This window comes from Radiomyces spectabilis (genome assembly GCF_025331425.1).
Source record: "Radiomyces spectabilis strain NRRL 2753 chromosome Unknown BYT42scaffold_4, whole genome shotgun sequence".
Classification (NCBI taxonomy): Eukaryota; Fungi; Mucoromycota; class Mucoromycetes; order Mucorales; family Radiomycetaceae; genus Radiomyces; species Radiomyces spectabilis.
The window spans coordinates 977,894-997,514 of NW_026251929.1; the positions used below are offsets into that span (position 1 = coordinate 977,894).

The 19,621-nt window shown below is 44.5% G+C and overlaps 9 protein-coding genes across 9 annotated transcripts; 7 read left to right on the top strand and 2 right to left on the bottom strand.

The window, feature by feature from the left end:
- The first annotated feature begins 129 nt into the window (after positions 1–129).
- On the top strand, positions 130–1,610 carry BYT42DRAFT_264350 (guanine nucleotide-binding protein subunit beta). The gene is made up of 4 exons (XM_051562769.1): positions 130–267; positions 342–819; positions 904–1,351; positions 1,408–1,610. Exons 2-4 carry the CDS (start codon positions 350–352, stop codon positions 1,417–1,419), a joined length of 930 nt encoding a protein of 309 aa, XP_051425213.1. The 5' UTR covers positions 130–267; positions 342–349; the 3' UTR covers positions 1,420–1,610.
- A 290-nt stretch (positions 1,611–1,900) lies between these two features.
- BYT42DRAFT_544418 (uncharacterized protein) lies at positions 1,901–3,103 on the bottom strand (the record flags this gene model as incomplete). Its single annotated transcript, XM_051565754.1, has 4 exons — positions 1,901–2,230; positions 2,296–2,433; positions 2,498–2,764; positions 2,828–3,103. The coding sequence occupies 4 exons, from the start codon at positions 3,101–3,103 to the stop codon at positions 1,901–1,903; spliced, it is 1,011 nt and encodes a 336-aa protein (XP_051425214.1).
- A 727-nt stretch (positions 3,104–3,830) lies between these two features.
- On the top strand, positions 3,831–5,738 carry BYT42DRAFT_562804 (uncharacterized protein). Its single transcript, XM_051567513.1, has 6 exons — positions 3,831–4,093; positions 4,265–4,315; positions 4,495–4,546; positions 4,906–4,979; positions 5,062–5,158; positions 5,288–5,738. The coding sequence occupies exons 1-6, from the start codon at positions 3,900–3,902 to the stop codon at positions 5,618–5,620; spliced, it is 801 nt and encodes a 266-aa protein (XP_051425215.1). The 5' UTR covers positions 3,831–3,899; the 3' UTR covers positions 5,621–5,738.
- A 2,851-nt stretch (positions 5,739–8,589) lies between these two features.
- BYT42DRAFT_264327 (uncharacterized protein) lies at positions 8,590–9,662 on the top strand. The gene has a single exon (XM_051562768.1). The coding sequence runs from the start codon at positions 8,879–8,881 to the stop codon at positions 9,620–9,622; it is 744 nt and encodes a 247-aa protein (XP_051425216.1). The 5' UTR covers positions 8,590–8,878; the 3' UTR covers positions 9,623–9,662.
- Positions 9,663–12,249: 2,587 nt separating this feature from the next.
- Positions 12,250–13,007, top strand: BYT42DRAFT_612226 (emp24/gp25L/p24 family/GOLD-domain-containing protein; the record flags this gene model as incomplete). The annotated part of the gene is made up of 2 exons (XM_051571605.1): positions 12,250–12,429; positions 12,528–13,007. The coding sequence occupies 2 exons, from the start codon at positions 12,250–12,252 to the stop codon at positions 13,005–13,007; spliced, it is 660 nt and encodes a 219-aa protein (XP_051425217.1).
- Positions 13,008–13,223: 216 nt separating this feature from the next.
- BYT42DRAFT_612227 (mitochondrial K+-H+ exchange-related-domain-containing protein) lies at positions 13,224–14,173 on the bottom strand (the record flags this gene model as incomplete). The annotated part of the gene is made up of 3 exons (XM_051571606.1): positions 13,224–13,573; positions 13,640–13,847; positions 13,916–14,173. The coding sequence occupies 3 exons, from the start codon at positions 14,171–14,173 to the stop codon at positions 13,224–13,226; spliced, it is 816 nt and encodes a 271-aa protein (XP_051425218.1).
- A 2,561-nt stretch (positions 14,174–16,734) lies between these two features.
- On the top strand, positions 16,735–17,346 carry BYT42DRAFT_562815 (uncharacterized protein; the record flags this gene model as incomplete). Its single annotated transcript, XM_051567514.1, has 1 exon — positions 16,735–17,346. A coding segment is annotated over exon 1 (342 nt), but the record flags the coding sequence as incomplete, so codon positions are not given.
- A 207-nt stretch (positions 17,347–17,553) lies between these two features.
- Positions 17,554–18,487, top strand: BYT42DRAFT_264403 (uncharacterized protein). The gene has a single exon (XM_051562770.1). It carries the CDS (start codon positions 17,799–17,801, stop codon positions 18,420–18,422), a length of 624 nt encoding a protein of 207 aa, XP_051425220.1. The 5' UTR covers positions 17,554–17,798; the 3' UTR covers positions 18,423–18,487.
- A 75-nt stretch (positions 18,488–18,562) lies between these two features.
- Positions 18,563–19,230, top strand: BYT42DRAFT_562818 (uncharacterized protein). The gene is made up of 2 exons (XM_051567515.1): positions 18,563–19,038; positions 19,098–19,230. Exon 1 carries the CDS (start codon positions 18,599–18,601, stop codon positions 18,890–18,892), a length of 294 nt encoding a protein of 97 aa, XP_051425221.1. The 5' UTR covers positions 18,563–18,598; the 3' UTR covers positions 18,893–19,038; positions 19,098–19,230.
- The last annotated feature ends 391 nt before the right edge of the window (positions 19,231–19,621 follow it).

Consider the following 19,621-nt stretch of genomic DNA (forward strand, 5'->3'; position numbering starts at 1 on the left):
AAAGAAGAAAAACACATCAACCTGTTTCTAGTCAACCACGTCCGTCTAAAACAACCAGGTTTTTTTTTTTTTTTTTTTTTTTTGTCGTCATCACGATCATTACGTCGAACCATGTTCGATTCACAAGACATGGCGCAACGCATTGCGGAAGCCAGACGCGAAGCCGAGCAATTAAAAGACCGTATAAAGCAACGTCGAGGTGCTTTAATGGACGCATCTTGTAAGTGACAAGGAAAAAAATATACAAACAAAATCATTATACAGTAGGCATGGATCACCAAATGCGGGTGATTTTACTTCTGCACCCCCCTGGTCAAATTTATTAAACTTTAATTCTACAGTGGGCGAAATGGCTGAAGATATTGAGCCTCTACCGCGTTTGACCATGAAAGCACGACGTCATTTACGTGGTCATCTTGCCAAGATTTACGCCATGCACTGGGCCAATGATGCTCAGCATGTCGTATCCGCATCCCAGGATGGCAAGCTCATTGTATGGAACGCTTTTTCGACCAATAAACTCCACGCTATTCCGCTTCGTTCAGCATGGGTCATGACGTGCGCTTACTCACCTTCCGGCAACTTTGTCGCAAGTGGCGGTCTCGACAACGTATGTTCGATTTATAACCTCGTCGCCAAAGATGGACCGGTGCGTCCTGCACGTGAATTACTAGCGCATACAGGCTACATTAGCTGCTGTCGTTTTCTTGATGAAAACCGCATTTTAACCTGTTCAGGCGATATGACCTGTCTCCTGTGGGACATTGATGCGGGCGTCAAATTGTACGAATTCGCCGACCACACAAGCGACGTCATGAGGTATATACTGTCCAGCCATCACAAAAAAAAAGAGAGAAAGAGAAAAAAAAAAAGCCATGAAGCAGCGTTTTAATTTTTCTTTAGTGTGTCTCTGTCGCCTACGGATCCGAATGTTTTCATTTCGGGTGCATGTGATGCTACGGCTCGATTATGGGATATTCGTACTCAGAAATGTGTTCAGATCTTTGCCGGGCATGAGTCCGACATTAACTCAGTGCAATTCTTCCCCAACGGTATGGCGTTTGGCACGGGATCGGACGATGCCAGTTGTCGTTTGTTTGATTTGCGAGCGGATTGTGAACTCAATAACTATGGAAACGACTCGCTTCTCCATGGCATCACGTCTGTCGATTTTTCAAAGTCGGGTCGATTATTATTTGCTGGTTACGACGACTACAACACGCATGTGTGGGACACCCTCAAGGGCGATCGTGTGGGGATTCTGAATGGTCACGATAACCGCGTATCGTGTCTCGGGATTTCCAAGGACGGTATGGCACTATGTACCGGCAGTTGGGATGGTTTCCTAAAGGTCAGTAAAGCAACTAATGCTTATCTGCCGCCATTTTATTCAATATGCTTTTTTAGGTCTGGGCGTAAAATGGTTGCCATCTACAAAACATTAGTACCTTTTTCAAAGTTTTCATTCTTTAAACCTGTCGTTTATGATGATTTCGTTTGATTGCATGAATCATCCCCAGATTTTTTTTTCCCTTTTCATGACAATGCTTGTGTGCGTCAGGCACGCCAAGTATTGCTTTTCACTTTCCCTCTTTTGAAAATATGCTTCCTGTATTTCATACCCTATTCTATTCAATATCTCCATCAAAAAGAGAAAAACACAGGAAGTTACAGTATTGCAATCTTCATTACAGTCATAGAAATGTCCTACATTTTGCTACGCCCATACACTCATCTGTATCCGCCAGTTACACTGCAGGAGATTTAATAAAACACTTTTATCGCTAGGCCAAGTGAAAAAATGTCAATTAAGGGATCAACGGTAAGAGTGCACATCTGGACGATGCATCATGTAAAAAATATATGTAGAAATTACCGCAGAAGACTAGTTATCTGTATTTTATTTCCATTCTTTGAGAGGCGCTACGGGATTCTGATCCGCTTCCAGATGAAGATCCTTAAAAACGACCTTGTCCACACCAACATAGTCTACATGGTCTTCGTCCTTTTCTTCCATCTTTTCCAAATCCTTGGCTGTTTTGCCCAGCTCTTTATCAAGATCCTCCGTGGCCCCAATCATGACAAGCTCGCAATAATCGTAATTGAGGAAATCCGTGGTCTCCATAGCGACAAAACGACGATCGGAAAATGCCTTTTGCAGCTTGTCTGGAAATTCCGCCTTTTCATTACCACTTAATCCAGATCCCGGCGGTGATGATTTTTTTGGGTTCTATGATACAACAACGTTAAAGAGCTGATATTTTCCATCTGCCAACCTAGTCATTCTTGTGGTACCTTGACATTCAGTACAATGCTGGCTTGTTTCTCAATGTTGAAAGCGTCTTGAACTTTGGTAGGTTCTTCAGGCAACGTGAGAATGTAGGCCAAATGCGAGTGTCCGTTGTGAGACGTGATTGTGTAGACGCCCTCACCCTGATAAACACCATGTCAGTCATGCGTCTGTTATGATTCGTCCTATATATTCTAGTGTAATTACCATGGGACGAGCGGCTTGAATGGTGCGCTCTCCTTTGGTTTTCGTCGAATAGGTCGATTCTTTCAATGCACCCACCACATCGTCAATATTGGAGGACGTTTTACCCACAAAACCCCAATATCTGGCATGTTGTTCGACCTGGGGTAATTTCTTTTTGCCAAGCACAATCAGCGTGGGGCTACGTTTGGCGTCCGACGACCAATAAGGCTTCAAAATCATGTACGCCTTTTGGACATCATCAATGCTGCCGACTTCATCCGCGTCCACCTATTCAACAATTTGGTGAGATAAATCATCAATGGAATTAATAAATCATAATAGAAATCCTACCTTGGGACGATAAAAGAAGTAGATGTGTCCTTTTTCAAGACTATGAGCCTTCTTTGATTCATCCACTGATTCTGATTTGTCTTTTACAATATCTTCCCCGACAGCCGATGTCTTTTCTTTCTTTTGTGGTGGTTCTTCTGTCTTTTCATCAGGCTTTCGCTTCGATCCGACATCTTCCTTGTCTTCTACTGCGTCTTCAGGTTGGTCTTTGACCTCCTTATTCGATGCTGCCTTATTTTCTTCCTTGGAAGTTGAGGTGTGTTTTTTGGGTGGCATATTAATTACAGTAAACGCTATACAAGATATACAAAAAGATAAGAAAAAAGAATTGCATTGAAGCGCGCGACTAAAAATTCTTGTTAAGGATCATGCATACGTCATGATCGGCACAATAAAAAACCAACGTACAGATCCTTGTTAAAAAATTCCTAAACAAATGTCTGGAACACGACATAATCATGAAGACATACTCACCGTACTAAATAAAAAATGTCAGCTTCCACGCTAACGCAAGAATCAAGGTCGCTATTTCTTTGTTGCGGAGACTATCATCTCTTATCCAATGTAACATCCAATCGCTGCTCGATCAAGGTAACCACTTCTCCTCCCTATCGATTTTTTTTTGTAAATATTCTTTTATAAAAATGAAAAGGTGTAAATTTGGTTGGCATTTCTTTTGGCAATTCTCTTGAGGGCGACCGTTGCTGTGAAAAGGGAATAGAAAAAATGGAAAGGTTTTGTTTCCTTCCAACGTAAGATTGCCTGTCCGCATCTTAAAAACTGCGCGGAAAGAAAATCTTGGTCGAAACAGGAAATGTTAGTACGGGCGTATTTGGATGTTGATTGGTGAAAATGAGTGTAAGAACTGTTTCAGCCAATCATAGAAGCTGGCGGGTCCCAATTTGAGATGCCGCTGTTGATAGATTCGATCTCCACGGGCGTTGCTGCCCCAGTCAAATGGTGGCGAGTTCAGGCTATTATTTTTTTTGTGACATGGTCCACCAATGAAATTGGTTGGCCGTATTATTTTTCTTCCGCCCTTTTTCTCGTTTTCTTCCTCTCCATACCAACCATGGGCCATCGAGTTTACATTGGTCGTTTAGCTCGTGATGCACGACGAAGAGATCTTGAAACTCTCTTCAAGAACTACGGAAAGCTTCAAGAAGTGACCGTCAAGAACGGTTTTGGTTTTGTTGAATTCACTGATAAAGTCGACGCTGAAGACGCCGTCCATGACTTTCACGGCAGATCGTTCCTTGGGCAAAGGTATTTCTCAGCCCAAGCTCTTTTTTATTTATGTTATGTTAGGACCATATTTTTCCTTCCTTTTCCCAGTGTCGTCTTGTGTAGTCTTCTATTTTTATTTTATTTTTTATTTTTGACATAACGAAGGGTTGTATGTGACAAATACTAATGTTTATGGTATGTTTTATCTAGAATTGTAGTAGAGTTGGCTATGCAACGCAAGAACCGTGACCGCAGCGAACGGTAAGTTACCTTGGCAACCTGTCTCTTTTTTTTGTTGCTTTTCCATTGTTACAGTGGAGGATGAAAAAATTGGGTGCAATAGTTGTCGTGGGTTAGGGAGAGTTGGGGGGAAGAGAAAAATATAATAATATAGGACTTGAAAGAAAAACTAACTTTTTCGGTTTCTTTGGGTTACGTAGTGAACAAAACCGAATTGTCGTCCAAGGTATTCCGCCAAAGACCACATGGCAGGTAATTCAACACCCTTTTCCTCAAGTTTCTGGGTCTACTCTTGTGAGCTGGTTGAAAAGTTCTCCGTGGTTTTTTCTTCCTTTTCCCCCCTGAGTTTTATGGTTGCTGGTTTTTGGCGAATCGTTTGGTCCTTGGCTTTTCTTTTGTCTAGACTCCGACAGATGAGTTTCTGTGGAGATGGCTTGAATTGGGACTCCTACTTTTCTCTCTCTCTTTTTTTTGATGGTCCGATGCGCTGAACCATGGATTGGCTGCCGCCTTGGCTGGGATATTGCGAAATCGATGTCTAACTTTGTGTCTTTGCTCTCTCTTTATGTTTACTTTTTTTGTTGCTATCGCTTTGTGCTTGGTGTCTGCAGGATCTCAAGGATTTCATGAAGAAGGCCGGTCGTGTGACTTTTGCTGATATCCTCAAAGATCGTGATGGTGAAGGGTAAAATAACTCGCTACCAATTTGTTTTTTGTTTTTGTCATGCTCATTTTTCCCAACTTATTTTTTTTTTTTTGTCTTGCAGTGTTGTTGAATTTGCCAATCGCTCGGATATGAAGTATGCATTGCGTGAATTGGATAATACCAGACTTAATGGTCAACGAGTCACTCTTCAAGAAGCGGTAAGTACACAAAGATAAGCTTAGCAACACCCCGATCACTTTTGTTTGGGTCTTGCACAAACAAAGATTGGAGAGGTTGTTTTTTTTTTCCTTCAACTGATTTTGATACCTTTTTTTTTCCTCTCTCAGGGACGTAGAAGATCTTCTCGCGATCGTAGAAGATCACCACGTCGTCGAGCCTCGAGAAGATCCCCCAGTACGGATCGATCTCGTTCTCGATCCCGTTCTCGATCCCCTGTTCGTTCCCGTTCTCGCTCGCGTTCTCGGTCTCGCTCGCGTTCTGTTTCCAAGACTCGGTCTTCTCGTGGCCGAAGGAACAGCGATGATCGTGACAAGGAAGACCGACGCTCCATGAGTCCGGCTTCACGACACAGCCAGGATGAAGATGAAGTCATGGACACCAAACGTGAAAGAAGTGCAAGCGTTCAGAGTCGTCATGAGTCGGTGGATTCCAGAGAGTGAACCCAAAAAAGAAAAAAAGAAGTGTAACAATAATTTGATCAAATAAAGAAACGTGATAAGGATCCGTGTATGGCAAAAGAGAAGACCAAACCAATTTTGGGTGGTACGTTGGAAAATGGGTGTACATTGAAAGGTGGGACAAAGAAATTATCTTTTTTTTTTTTTATCCCAAATCCTTCTTGTCGAGTCTTTCTCTTTTTTGAAGTTCTCCTCATTTTTCTTTTGCAGAATCCGTCTTCTCTTTCTTGTTTATTTTTTTTGCGATTCTAATCCTTTCTTCCCCCCACCCGCGCCCATCCTTGAACCCATTCCTTTCATTAGCAATCTTTATGTGTTCCCGTAGATGATTAATACCAATTCGCCCGCGAGCTCTTGTTTTCGTCTCTACACCACACTATTGATTTTAATATGGTTGATTCACAGTAGTAATGGATTGGCCTCAAACCCCCATTTGAGATGTAGTGAAATCAGTGATCATGTATGTGCATATCAATCCACATGAGAAACCAAATTACCGTTGCATAAAGGGGAAACTCATGCACAGTATTTTTTTTTTTACTGCTGCTTTTTTTTTATAGAGATCAGAAGCGACGGATGTCGTGCCTTGTGTGACCCAACCCGCCCGTAAATTTTCAATTATCACGCCAGGTTTCCGGTTGCATAGACCTGTAATTCAGGCACGGCTGATTCCACGTGCAGAAAAAGCTTTTGAAAAGGAGGGACACGACAACAATGAAAACCCATCTTCCGACACTGCATCCAAACCATCGTCCGACGCGTCCACCGTCAACGTATCCATCACTACCGGCACCACACTAACCTCCGAATTAACGTCATCCACTGAATCGACATCTTCTTCGCCTTCAGAAACACACGACTCCACTCCCTCTTCTCGGGTACAAGTATCCGCAGCAAACCCTCACGACATTTCCTCAGCCGCGCCCACACCGTCCTCACACTCGTCTTCTACCGAAACTGTGCAGTACCTTGACGACGATGATGGCTCGTTACCAGAATCATCATCCAAGACAACATCGAATCACGGAATAGATTCTACCGCGGATATAAACGACGATATATCGTCGACGAAAACTTCTAAAGATCACGACGACAGTCAAAAAAGCGCGTCAAAGCATGTGAAGGAAGATGAAACGGACGATGATACCGCTGAAACCACGACAACAACGACGACATCCAAGACAACTAGTGGCACGGTATCCTCTTCCACGAAACCCACATCCACACCTTCGGACGAAAGTCATGAAGCGAACAAAGACTCTGATTCTGATTCTGACTCTGGCTCTGACTCTGATGTATCTTCTACAGTCCATGGAACAAAGTCGTCCTCCAAAGATCCTTTGGCTCCAACCGACCAAGACAAAGAATCGACAACAGCAGGAGAAGACAGCGAAACTGAATCTGTCAATAAATCAGACAGCAAAGACTCGTCTGATAAATCGTCGGATTCAAAAACGGATGACACGGACAACTCAACACCGTCTTCCACCAAAGAAACAAAAGATCCATCTGGACATTTGTCTCCGTCCAAGACAGATGATGAGGATAGCTCCAAGACATCTGGCAAACCCTCAGAAACTCAAGATTCGACTGATAAATTAACTCCATCAAAATCTGAGGACGAAGACAGCTCCAAGGCATCAGGTACACCGTCTCCTACACCGAATGAATCCGTCAAAGATGAAGATACCAAAGATCCATCGGATCATTCGACTCCATCAAAGACTGGGGACAAAGACAGTTCCAAGGCATCAGGCACACCATCTTCAACCCCGACTGGATCTGACAAGGATGAAGAGACCAAAAATCCTTCAGGTCATTTGACTCCGTCAGAGATTGAGGATAAAGACAGCTCCAAGCCATCAGGCACACCGTCTCCTACGCCGACTGAATCTGTCAAAGATGAAGAAACCAAGGACCCATCGGATCACTCGACTCCATCAAAGACCGAGGATAAAGATAGTTCCAAGGTTTCCGGCACGCCATCTCCAGCCCCTACTGAATCCGGCAAGGATGAAGAGACCAAAGATCCTTCAGGTCATTTGACTCCGTCAGAGACTGAAGATAAGGACAGCTCCAAGCCATCAGGCACACCGTCTCCTACGCCGACTGAATCTGTCAAAGATGAAGAAACCAAGGACCCATCGGATCACTCGACTCCATCAAAGACCGAGGACAAAGACAGTTCCAAGCCATCAGGCACGCCGTCTTCTACACCGACTGAATCTGTCAAGGATGAAGAAACCAAAGATCCATCGGATCATTCGACTCCGACTCCATCAAAGACCGAAGATAAGGACAGTTCCAAGTCATCAGGCACGCCGTCTTCTACCCCGACTGAATCTGTCAAGGAAGATGAGACCAAAGACCCATCGGATCACTCGACTCCATCAAAGACTGAGGATAAGGACAGCTCCAAGGCTTCCGGCACACCGTCTCCTACACCGACCGAATCCGCCAAGGATGAAGGCAGCAAAAATCCATCGGATCATCCGACTCCATCAAAGACTGTGGATGAGGACAGCTCCAAGGCTTCCAGCACACCGTCTGAATCTGCCAACAAGCCAGATTCTCAAGATCCGTCTGATGACTTGACTCCGTCGAAAGGGGATAAGGATGGCGCTCTACCGTCTACGCCATCTTCAGTGCCGACGGATAAGAACACACCAGAAGCATCAAAACCCGAGTCTCTGCCAAAGGAAACACCTGGCTCAACCTCACCCACGTCAACAAGCTCAGCAAGCGCCACACCAAGCTCTGATGACCCGTCCAAAGTTCATGAGCCCACCGATAATGGGAACACATTGCCAACAAAGACGACGACCGCAAGCAAAGACCAACCTGGCACCCCAAAACCTAACGATCCGACAAAAACGGATGGATCCACCGATTCTGTAAGTGGTTGATCTATCATTCAATTATTCATTTATTCTTATATTTTCCCGATTTTTCCGCTTACCATTGCGATTCTTTTTTGCTTAGGAGAATGAAAAGGAACATCCATCAAAATCGGGATCGAATGGGACCAAACCGACAGAAGCTTCGGGCACCAACACGCCAAAGCCAAGTAAATCAGAGGAGACGCCAGTTTCCTCCGTAGAGACAACCCCCTCTCCCGCCACCTCACCTCCTGCAACCTGTATCGGATTGGATGGTGAGAATAGCGAGATCGAATCCGTACTGAGCAACCTTCCCTCCTGCGTCTTGCCCGATGGAAAACCGGCAACCAAGCCCCCAAAGATGCCAACGCCTGAGACGCCTGAGACCCCCGAGACTACACCGACCAAGACTACTACGCCAACGTCATCTACCGAAACTCAAAAAACATTGCCCACTGATGAGACGCTTCCAGAAGAATCCAATGTTGAGACTCCAAAACCATCGTTAACTGAGGAAACCCCAGTAGCCTCGCCTGTGGAGACGCCAGAAGCATCGCCGGTTGAAACCCCTAAAGAATCACCTATTGAGACTCCAAAAACATCTCCTACTGATGATACTCTTCCAGAAGCTTCACCGGTAGAGACTCCAAAACCATCAGTAACCGATGAGACTCCAGATGTATCACCTGCTGAGACTCCCGAAACAACGCCTGCTGGTACTGCGGAAACGTCACCCGACAATGCTACGCCTACAGATATATCAGGGGACCAATCAAACGCTAAACCACCATCGACAGAAGGTGACGCTGAAAACATAGCAACGCCTACCACCACGACATCCACAACCACGACCACGACCACGCCAGCAAGTGAATTTACGCCCAAGTCCAAATATCGCTACCAAACGTATTCGTGGTTAAGCAATTCGTTCAGTGTGCCTATCCCTACGCACACCTCGAGTTCGAGTTCGAGCTCGGTCAGTGATGCGGCCAAGGCATCCAATGGTGCCGTCGAAACACCGCCTCCTGTCCCTGTGAACGACAATCTTCCAGAATACATTGCACCTAATCTGGATTCGATTATTCCAGGTAATAGCTCTTTATAAGGATTTGGAATCAAGAAATGCAAAATGTCTAACATAAAATAGATACGAGTGAAAGGGTTTATATGAAGTTCAAATATCTGTCATATCCTCAAATGGTGCACGACGCGATCCTGACCGCTGAATTTGTGCAATCGCTGCCAGTCCTGATCAGTCAAAGTCTGAATATTTCGGTGGATGATGTGATTGTGGTGACGATCACCAGTGTTTCCAAAGGCCATCACAAGAAACGCGACGTGGAATCCAGTGAAGACATCTCGAATGAGGGAGTGATTGTGTCCTTGGCCGTACCTGAGGACCGAGTGGAAGAACTTCAGCAGCTGATCGCCACCCCTGATAGTCATTTGTACGCACCCTCCAACGGCCAACTTGCTACGTTGATTGATTCTTCGTTCCCTATCAGTGGCAATGGACCGAGCCAAAAAGGATCTACAGCGAATAGCGTGATCGATCCCAACGCGCCTACAGGGTCATCCAACGGTTCAGGTAATAATGGAAATCAGAGCAACGGTGGTTCCGGATTGTCCAAAGCCTCCATCATTGGTATCTGTGTCTCCGCTGGTGTGGTAGTATATGCTGCCGCTACAGTGGCTGTGATTCGAGTGTATCGAAAACGAAGAGCGCGACAGCGAGAACAAGCGGCTGAACAACATAACGTGTTTGCTCAAAGCATCTCGTATCCTATTATGCAAGAAAATTCCTTGGGTTGGGGTGGGGTAGGACATCCTGCTCAATCCCAATGGTAAAAACCCACCTTATTTTTGGTCGCCCAATGCGATTTTCAATTAATTTCTGTACTGCCTGTATCTTTTTGTCTTTCTACTCTCTTTTTGTTTTTCTTTTTTTTTCCTTATTTTCGTAAATATATTATTGCGTCCTTGATCGAGAAAATAAAGTTTTTTTTTTCTCAATTACGTGAAAAATTGGTTAAGGAGCACAAGTGAGTGACGGATTACCATAATCATCCATAGACGTGTTCGCGACCGTACAACAGACCCTTGGATGGCGTGACACCATGTAACTGACTTCATTGCTTTTGTATCCCGATAACCATGTTCGTACGTTCATTGATGCAGGTTTCACTCTTGTACACGGTTTCTATGATCCCAATTCATGGTTGTACCTGATGTTTTTTTTTTGTTCCATGAGAAGAATGCATGTTGTCGTTACTCAATTAAGCTTTTTTATTTTTAAAAAAAAAATCCCATCCAATGTTTTTTTCTTCTGCTGAGACAAAATGTCCGTTTGATTAACGATCAAATGAGGAAGGTGATTTAACAGCGCGATTACAGTTTTCTCTTGTGCTCCGAGACTTTTTACAACTTTTTCATTCAGCGGGGATATTCAACAGCAAATGAAAATTTTACATGCCCGTGTATAGATTCACTGAAACTAAAATATCATCGCTTTCAAACATGTTACCAGGTGGCACTGTATCTCGGACCATACGCTCAGCACGATAATCATGCTACTGATTCATGTTTTCAGGAATTTTCTTTTGCCCAGTTCGATGAATACTTTGTGTAATCATCGTATCTAGCTCATGTGAACGTTTCAATGGGAAGAAGCCACAATTGTATGACGAGGCTGAACGAGGAGGTAGGAAGGCAACAACGGGTTCCTGTCAACCAATCCCGTTGATGTCACCCAAATTCAATGATGGACAGTGTTCTTCGTATGTGTTAACACCAAGTTGTCCCTATAACCCAAGTCATCGCTTTCGCCTTCACTACACTGTAAATCTATACTTCTCGATGCGTCACTATCCTGTAATCTCAATGCAACAAAACAACTGCGCTTTTTGTTGTGAAAGTCGACCCATTATGATCCTATTCTTTGAGTGTAAATTTAACAGATGTGGTAATAATAAACTGCTCTGTCTTGGTAGATGTATTGTCTCTTTTTTTTGGTTTGCAGCCATGTTTTTTTCAAATTGAATTATTCTCATCCACAGATGCCGGCTCTGCGGTTTCTCAGGAAACCAGGGCGAATGTTCCTTTGCACTTGCCATACCGATGACAAGTATCAATGGCATTCGCGATGATTCTGTGAGGATGATTTACTCTGTCAAAGGTCTATGTGGGGCTAGATGGACTGCACAAATAGACGATCAGGTCAAGACATAGGGCGCTTACCCATAGCATTTGATTGTCTCGCGTGGAGTACAGTATTCTCAAGTGGTCCTTGTTTGAACCATAGAATACTGTATAGTTCGCTATACGTTAAAACTTGGAGCATCAATTCATCCTCAAGTAACTATCGTATACTTGGCCTACAATTGTCAGCGTTATAATGCAAGCGAGTCAAAGAAAACCGGTGCTTTGCGCTCAGCAAATATAGTTTCGAGGGGCGCGTATGCAAAGAAAACAAAAATGGAAAACATAGAAAATGTGATCCTACATTCTAGGTGTTGATATAAAAGATGATGTGAACTCTTTTACCCATGAAAAAGTTGTTGTTGGCGCTCCGCAGTGGCATGAACGGGAGAAAGAGCCGATGAAGAAATAAAAAGATGGGAGCCAGTGGAAAATTGCCAGCTATTTGATGGACCACCTAAATTTGAAGGGCCGACCAAATGATTTGTTGCTGGGTGGCGAATTTCGATACGAACTCTTTGTTCATCCACACAAATGGCCGGCCATCATCACGCTTCCATCTTTTCCTTGGCGTTATGTATCCTTTTAGGATTCGCCTTTCTTCTTCCTGGAACCAACGCCACCGCTTTAACCTATAATGTAGCCGCTAACGAAGAAGCTTGCTTCTACGCATGGGCCGATGCTCCTGGCAAAAAAGTTGGATTCTACTTTGCTGTAAGTGATGCATGGCTGTTATTGGAATGCGCACAAAATATCTGATGCACGACCTGCTGTGATCCGAATATTGACATTTGGGGTTGAATACATACTAGGTTCAAGCTGGCGGTGCATTTGATATTGATTACAAAGTGACCGATCCTCGCGGTAAAGTTGTCTTGAGCAACCAACGCGAACGACAGGGCGACTATGTGTTCACGGCCAACTTTGTGGGAGAGTATTCTTTCTGTTTCTCCAATGACATGTCAACGGTCACGGAAAAACTGGTCGACTTTGAGATTACCGTGGAAAACGAAGTGCGACCCAGTTTCCAGAAGGAGACTGCCAACTCGCAAGCCCCGGAATTGTCATCCATGGAGGAAATTCTTTTCCGCTTATCGAGATCGTTGACGGATATTTCGCGTAGACAAAAGTATATCCGCACCCGCGAAAACCGTAACTCGAGCACTGTGTATTCGACGGAAAGCCGCATCTTCTGGTTCTCTCTTTCCGAAAGTGCCGCCATTATCGCTATGGCCGCATTGCAGGTGTTTGTGGTTAGAAATTTCTTCAATGTCAAGAAAGGAGGTGTATAAAAGAGAAACCGAGTTTGATCTATTACGTGCAAAAACCATGCCCTTTTTCTTCTTTTTGGTCCGTCTTTTGTAAAGAGAAAAACAAAGAGATTATTAAAAAAAAACGAACATAGTAAATATTGGGATGGATGAGGATGTTCACAACAATAGTGTGTAGTGTGTCTATATATAACCAAAAAACGCGGTCCACGTTTTCCAGTATTTTCATGTCGCAAATCAGGATGAACCCTTCGATGTAGATTGAGCAAAGCGTTGGTGTGCCACTTCTGACAAAATTTGGAATCGCGCCCGTTTCAGTTCAAGTTCCAAGGGGCCCATATCGAGTTCGTGAGCCAGCTGGGATATGGTTTGAAGATCCAGCACGCCATCAACGTCGTCTTCCAACCTCTGCAGATTAGGTTTAGACGGAGATTCTGTAAACGAAGCGACAATGTCTGACGGAAAAACGACGTCATGGCTTGATGCGAATGTTTTTTTCAGCAGAATGTGATCCATGGTGCTGTTTGTAGCGAAATCCAATGTATTATTCTGCATCAACGCTTCGATATGCTGCACTCCTTTGTAAGCTACAATCAAAGACGATTAGATGACGGGAATCAGCCGCCGACGAGGGACACAAAATTAAATTTTACCTTTGTAGTGACTGTATAGACGAAACAGGTTATAGGCGAGTGGAATATTGGGGATCAAGGGTACAACGACGAACAGGCATGAAACAGGGACCCAATACATGGAATATTTCATATACTTGTAATGATACGGTCCTCTCTCCTTCAGAAACTGTTGCAAATGGGTGTGGATTTCTTTTTCGTTTAATAAGGAAGTATACTCGATGGTCGCCTGTATGGCCAAAAAGTAGAATGTCAGTATAGGCAGATATGGCGAATAAATTCGAAGCAGATAACTACCTTTTCCACGGGTTCTTTCAAATGTTCTCGGATAGGAACGCCTTTGAGGAACCATTCCTGGTAATCCAGTTGATTCACGACATGGTTACCTTTGACGTACAGCTTCTTTTTCCAAGTGCCGTCGTCGGCGGTGCCCAGCTGATCCCACTTTTTACTCGACCAGTCGACAAATTGGGTTAAACGTGAAGTCGACGGGAGCGATGAATGACAGTAGTAGGCCCAGCGATTACGTAGAATGGGAACAGCAACGATGCGCATGAAGGAAACACGAAAGGCTGTTGGTGTTCAACAATTTTCGCATACGCATATAATTAAAATGTTTGATTTCCTTATTTGGGTTCTATTTCGTCACCACATTTATTTACCGCCAAATTGAAAAAATTGATTGGATAATTTTTATGTTTCAGCGAGATGATTGGGTGAAAAAAGTGAAGCCCAGACGTTACGATTTGTAAATCACATGATTTACGATGATCGTGTACAAGCCATCAATAATAGAAACTCCGATCTTCGACCGGTAATATGAAATGAAGTCCCTCAGGTACATCTAATAAATCAGACTTTACTTTACCATCCATTGTCTCCATCTTCATTATAGTACACCGCGCTGATGTCATTGCGCTCAGAACTATACACGATTTTAGTTCTCCAGAGTCTCTCATGATCTATGCTTCCTTTTCTGGATGGATAGCCCATGATAAATTTGACCCGATTCAACGTTTAGTAATCTATACTTCCTTTTCTGAACAAGTCAACCGTGAATTTTTATTGATTTGAAGTAATAACCCGTACTGCACAAACTGTCTAGATTTGTTTCACTCTTTCTCTATTTTCCCCGAGTTGCAATCTTTCATAATAAAATGTCGTCTTCAAACGTTGTTTGCGCTTCCTGTGGTCTGCCCGGACACTCTCGATCCACCAACCGCAACTGTCCCAATAACCCGAGACATTTTCATGAAAACCAATGTCGCCGCCACATCAAACGTTCTTTGCATGTCTTGCGGTCTGCCAGGACATTCTCGCTCCAGCAACCACAACTGTCCCAACAATCCGAGAAATGCTCGAGAAAACAATACGTCTGCAACCCAAGGATCACCTGAAATCCGTTGCCATACTTGCCAGTAATTGGGACACCAGCGGGCCAGCCATATGGCTTGCCCATTGAATCCAGCAAGACTAGCTTCAAGAGCAGCCAACGAAAATGATGATGTGCGACGCATTCGTATTTTACCTGTACCTGTTGCTGCCGTGGAATCGCTCCATCATGTCAATGTGCCTTCTCGCGAGAGACCAGGAACGCTGAATATCGGCAGGAACGACGATTTGGAGCTTCCTGATGTGCAATATTTGGGACGCATGAATACTGTGTGCAACTTTTGCCAAGCACACATGTGGCTCAAAGAGAGCATGTCCGGATCGAACTCGAATCCGCAGTTCCAAATTTGCTGCGCCCAAGGCTCCATTGTCCTTCCGCCTTTGACTCCTACACCGCCAGCAATTGCACGCCTTCTCCGTAGCGATACCCAAGAAGGAAGAGATTTCCGTGAGCAAATTCGCGGCTATAATGCGAACTTGAGCTTCACTTCAGTTGGAGTTCAATTAGATCAATCCGTGGCGAACAATCGTGGTGGCGCCTACTGCTTCCGTATTCAAGGGAGCATTTACCATCATATCGGTGGTTTGCTTCCACCAACCGATAACCATGCGCCTGCATTCGCTCAAATGTATATCTACGATTCCGAGACTCAACTGGCACACCGACACGCCGTGGCACCTCACCTTAGAAACGCCAGTCTCCTCATTCTGCAGGATATGTTAACTGAGATCAACCCATTTGTGCCGTTGCTGAAGTCCATGGCCCAAGTCTTGCGCGAGTCAAATGGTGCCGTAGATGTACAATTACTCATACGTGCGGAAGATAGCCCTGATTCCCGCAGATATAATGCACCCACCTCGAACGAAATTGGCGTAATGATACTCGATCATACAGTGACACCCAATAGTAGTCGTGATATCGTAATTCGAACAAGAAGCTATGGTCTGCAACGCATCAGTGAAATGCATCAATATTACGACGCGCTTCACTATGTACTTTTGTTTCCACATGGTGATCCCGGGTGGAGTATCAACGCACGCTCTCCGAGTGGCCGAAACATTACGGTCATGCAATGGTACAGTCACCGCTTGATGGTACGCAATAATGGTCATGATCTACATCTCTGTGGTCGTTTATTTCAGCAGTATATCGTCGATATGTACGCCAAGATGGAGCAAAATCGCCTTAACTATCTACGGTTGAATCAGTCCAGTCTCCGCACAGAGTTGTATCGAGGTATCGCAGACGCAGTTGAACTTGGCGACAATGATCTTCAGAATGTCGGTCAAAGGGTAATTCTGCCATCCACCTTCATTGGCAGCCCAAGGCACATGCGCCAACTATACCACGATGCCATGAACATCGTACGTCGATGCGGACAGCCTGACCTTTTCATTACTTTTACTTGCAATCCGCAGTGGAAGGAGATCCAGGATGAGTTATCCCCGTTCCAGACAGCAGTCGATAGGCCCGACCTTTGTGCTCGAGTGTTCAACATGAAGCGTAAAGCTTTCCTGGAAGATCTGACGAAGAGGCATGTTCTGGGTAGAGTAGTTGCTCACGTCCATACAGTTGAGTTTCAAAAGCGAGGCTTGCCGCACCTACATTTGCTTCTGGTTCTCCATCCGGATGATAAGCCAAGAATACTCGAAGACTACGATAAAATCGTATCCGCGGAACTTCCAAACAGAGGCAAAGCGAATTTCTCGGGACTTTCAAAATGATACCGATTCCACCGATACCTGATGGGTTACAAGATAGATTGCATGCGAGAGTCGAGGACGGCACCAGCAAGAAGCAGCTTGATGCGCATGATGATCTTCTATCGTCGCGGCATTTACAGTTTTCATATTCGCGGTTTATAAGTTCCGCGACAACGAAAAAAGAATCAAGTGACTTTCCTTCCCTCTGGTTCGATTGGTGCAAGGGTTTACCAGAAATGGCGCAATAGTTTTCGGATATGCCTGGCTGCTCTCAAACGATCAATGCTACAATCAAGGAATATTCGACCAACGTCAAAACTCTATGGTCCCGCGCAGCGCCCGGAAAGATCTTGGATCGAGTGGTTCGTACTTTATTACGCATCCACTTGGCTCCTGTTCGCGAAAAAGCATACCAGGAAAAACTCAGGAAGTCGACGATTCGTAAAAGAAACGATAAGCGAAAATGCCCCCGTGCAACAAAGAAAGCGTTGAAACGGCGAATCAAGCAAGAAATGAAAAGTTTAGCGCAAGCTCAGAACAGCGAAAAGTCCCTGATCAGGTTACGCCGGTTGTATGTACAATCTGAGCCAGACAGAGAGGTGACTATGCGCGATATCACCGATGAAATCGAAACGCTGTATATATCGGATGTGCCAAATGTCGATGAAGAAGATCTGTTGGAGCTCATTGAGGAAGAAGACGACGAAGAAGAAAGATTAGAGGAAGAGGAGGGGATAGATATCCGTCAAACCGAAGAACAACAAATAACATTTGTTGACCATCAGGTGAGTCACGAGAAGGGAAGTCCAGTTCAGAATTTGCATTTAACACTTTATTAAAGGACCTGAGCTGTCGTCGTTTGAACTCTATAAAGGCGGTGGTCAAGAAGTTGATTATGGAATCAAGCACTGATGAAACCGGTACAGAATCACGTATTCAAAAGCACACACCTAGAAATATCTCAGGACAACTGAGGAACACCGAGTAATTACATTGATTTCCGACCAACTTGCCCCTTATTTTCCAAAGTACGGGAAATTGCAGAAGCACCCGGCCCTCCTGTTACCATTCATGACACTGTGTAATGCGATCTTTCGTCTGGCGGGTTACGGCAAAATTTACAAGATCAGTTCATCCTGTGGTCTCGCCATCCGCCGAACAAACGCTCCACCTAGACGAAACAAGTATCTACGAGCTTTTCGGTTCATCTTCTGGCATGTATCAATTCGTTTCAAGAAACAACAATCCCATCACATCCTTGGTCGAAGCGCGGAAAAATCCTGTCGGCATTATTGCAGCGATATTTGATCTGGGAAAAGCCAAGGACATCTGCGAGAGCTGTGGATTGACGTTCCAACACCGAATCTCAACAAATGGCAAAGTGGCGATCCTCCAAGGATCACTGATTCATCGTCGAACGTACGAAATGACATCGAGATACGATAGACGGCATGAACGCAAAAAAGCAAGTGCTAAACCGGCCGTTCAAGACGACGATACGAAAAATCAGATCGGTTCATTGACTGATGTTATTGATGGCTTGCAAAAACGGCAAAAAGAGATCGTGAAATTGAGGCAATCATTACAAAACGAGGTGAAACTGGCAAAAGGCCGATTCTATGAAGACCGTTCCGACCTGAATTTCAGAAATTGGCAAGATAAAAAGGCTGCAATGCAGACGGAAAATCGGGCGCTTTTGACATGCTGAACAAGTTTGCGCAAGGCAAAAAATGAACGTTATTTGTTGCAAGGCCAGGTAAGTTAATTTGTAAATTGAACCAACGGCTCATTGAACTAATGCAACCATATTGATAGCTGTACCGAGGAAAAGATACAGAGGAAGAAAGACGTGATACAGTCCCTACAGCAGCATTTCCTCAGTGCATGGACGGGGCGAAAAGATTGGACATCTCCCAATTACAGCATGCCGTAACTTTTTCCGGAACGGATTACGGAATCCAAACAATGTCGGTGACCGTGCCTTTGACCATACCGACCATCAGTAGGCACTTGCAGTTATACAACAGATACGCTTGTCTTGAAACTTGCGCTGACGTCGAAGCAGGAGACGTTCTTACCGATTCTGAGCTGTTCCTTCCGAAACCGGTTAAAATCCGTGCCAAGAACATCAAGAAATCTCATTTGCAAGAAGACACAGAAGAAGACGTGAAAAATTAAAAAAGGTATTGTTTTATTCACATCTGGAGAATGGCTGACTGACTGGAAAATAGATGACTCCTTCCATCAGGAGCACTGCAGAAATGTTGAGCCGTAACCCAATTTCGCACGCTTGGACGCAGGAAGAAGCATTGCATAGTTACAAAGTATGCAGATTTTTCTTGAACCAAGTGGATATACTAAACTCACACCGTCATTGTTGTAGTTACAAGAAGATGCAAGCGACACATTGCGTAATTTTTATCATAATCGCAAGTCCAAGAAGATAGCATATACGCAGTCATTGCGTACAAAGCGAGCCTATGCGATGCTGGCGTCAAGCGAACGGGCGCAAATGACCGATCGAAATGTTCCAACGAACTTAGTGATGAGCATTGGAAACGCTGGAACCGGTGATGACTCTCATGCACGAAGAGGGGGGAAGAAGATGCGGACAGAACACTCAAGAAACACGACAGTCGCTATAACAAATGAATTTTGTCATCGAAGACTTGTGTATTCTGTTTCCAACAAACAGAGCTAGCGAAACGAAGATTACCTGATGGGAAAACGAAGCAAGTCTCTGGTGCAGTCCGATGCATCAACCCAGATTGTCCTGCCGTCCGAAGAGGTCACGCAACGAGGATCGCGACCAGCAAGCTGCATTCGCTATTGGTCTGGCAGGTGCGGTCCGAATGCTTTCGAAGAACAACATGACCTTGCCACCCTTCGATCCACGGCCGCAAAGCA

Excerpts from the sequence above, each read along its gene's own strand:
- BYT42DRAFT_264350 (XM_051562769.1), top strand. The coding sequence starts at position 350 with ATGGCTGAAGATATTGAGCCTCTACCGCGTTTGACCATGAAAGCACGA. Across the intron at positions 820-903 it reads CACACAAGCGACGTCATGAG|TGTGTCTCTGTCGCCTACGG; the intron begins GTATATACTGTC and ends ATTTTTCTTTAG.
- BYT42DRAFT_562804 (XM_051567513.1), top strand. The coding sequence starts at position 3,900 with ATGGGCCATCGAGTTTACATTGGTCGTTTAGCTCGTGATGCACGACGA. Across the intron at positions 4,980-5,061 it reads AAAGATCGTGATGGTGAAGG|TGTTGTTGAATTTGCCAATC; the intron begins GTAAAATAACTC and ends TTTGTCTTGCAG. Across the intron at positions 5,159-5,287 it reads GAGTCACTCTTCAAGAAGCG|GGACGTAGAAGATCTTCTCG; the intron begins GTAAGTACACAA and ends TTCCTCTCTCAG.
- BYT42DRAFT_264327 (XM_051562768.1), top strand. The coding sequence starts at position 8,879 with ATGCCAACGCCTGAGACGCCTGAGACCCCCGAGACTACACCGACCAAG.
- BYT42DRAFT_264403 (XM_051562770.1), top strand. The coding sequence starts at position 17,799 with ATGCGATCTTTCGTCTGGCGGGTTACGGCAAAATTTACAAGATCAGTT.
- BYT42DRAFT_562818 (XM_051567515.1), top strand. The coding sequence starts at position 18,599 with ATGGACGGGGCGAAAAGATTGGACATCTCCCAATTACAGCATGCCGTA.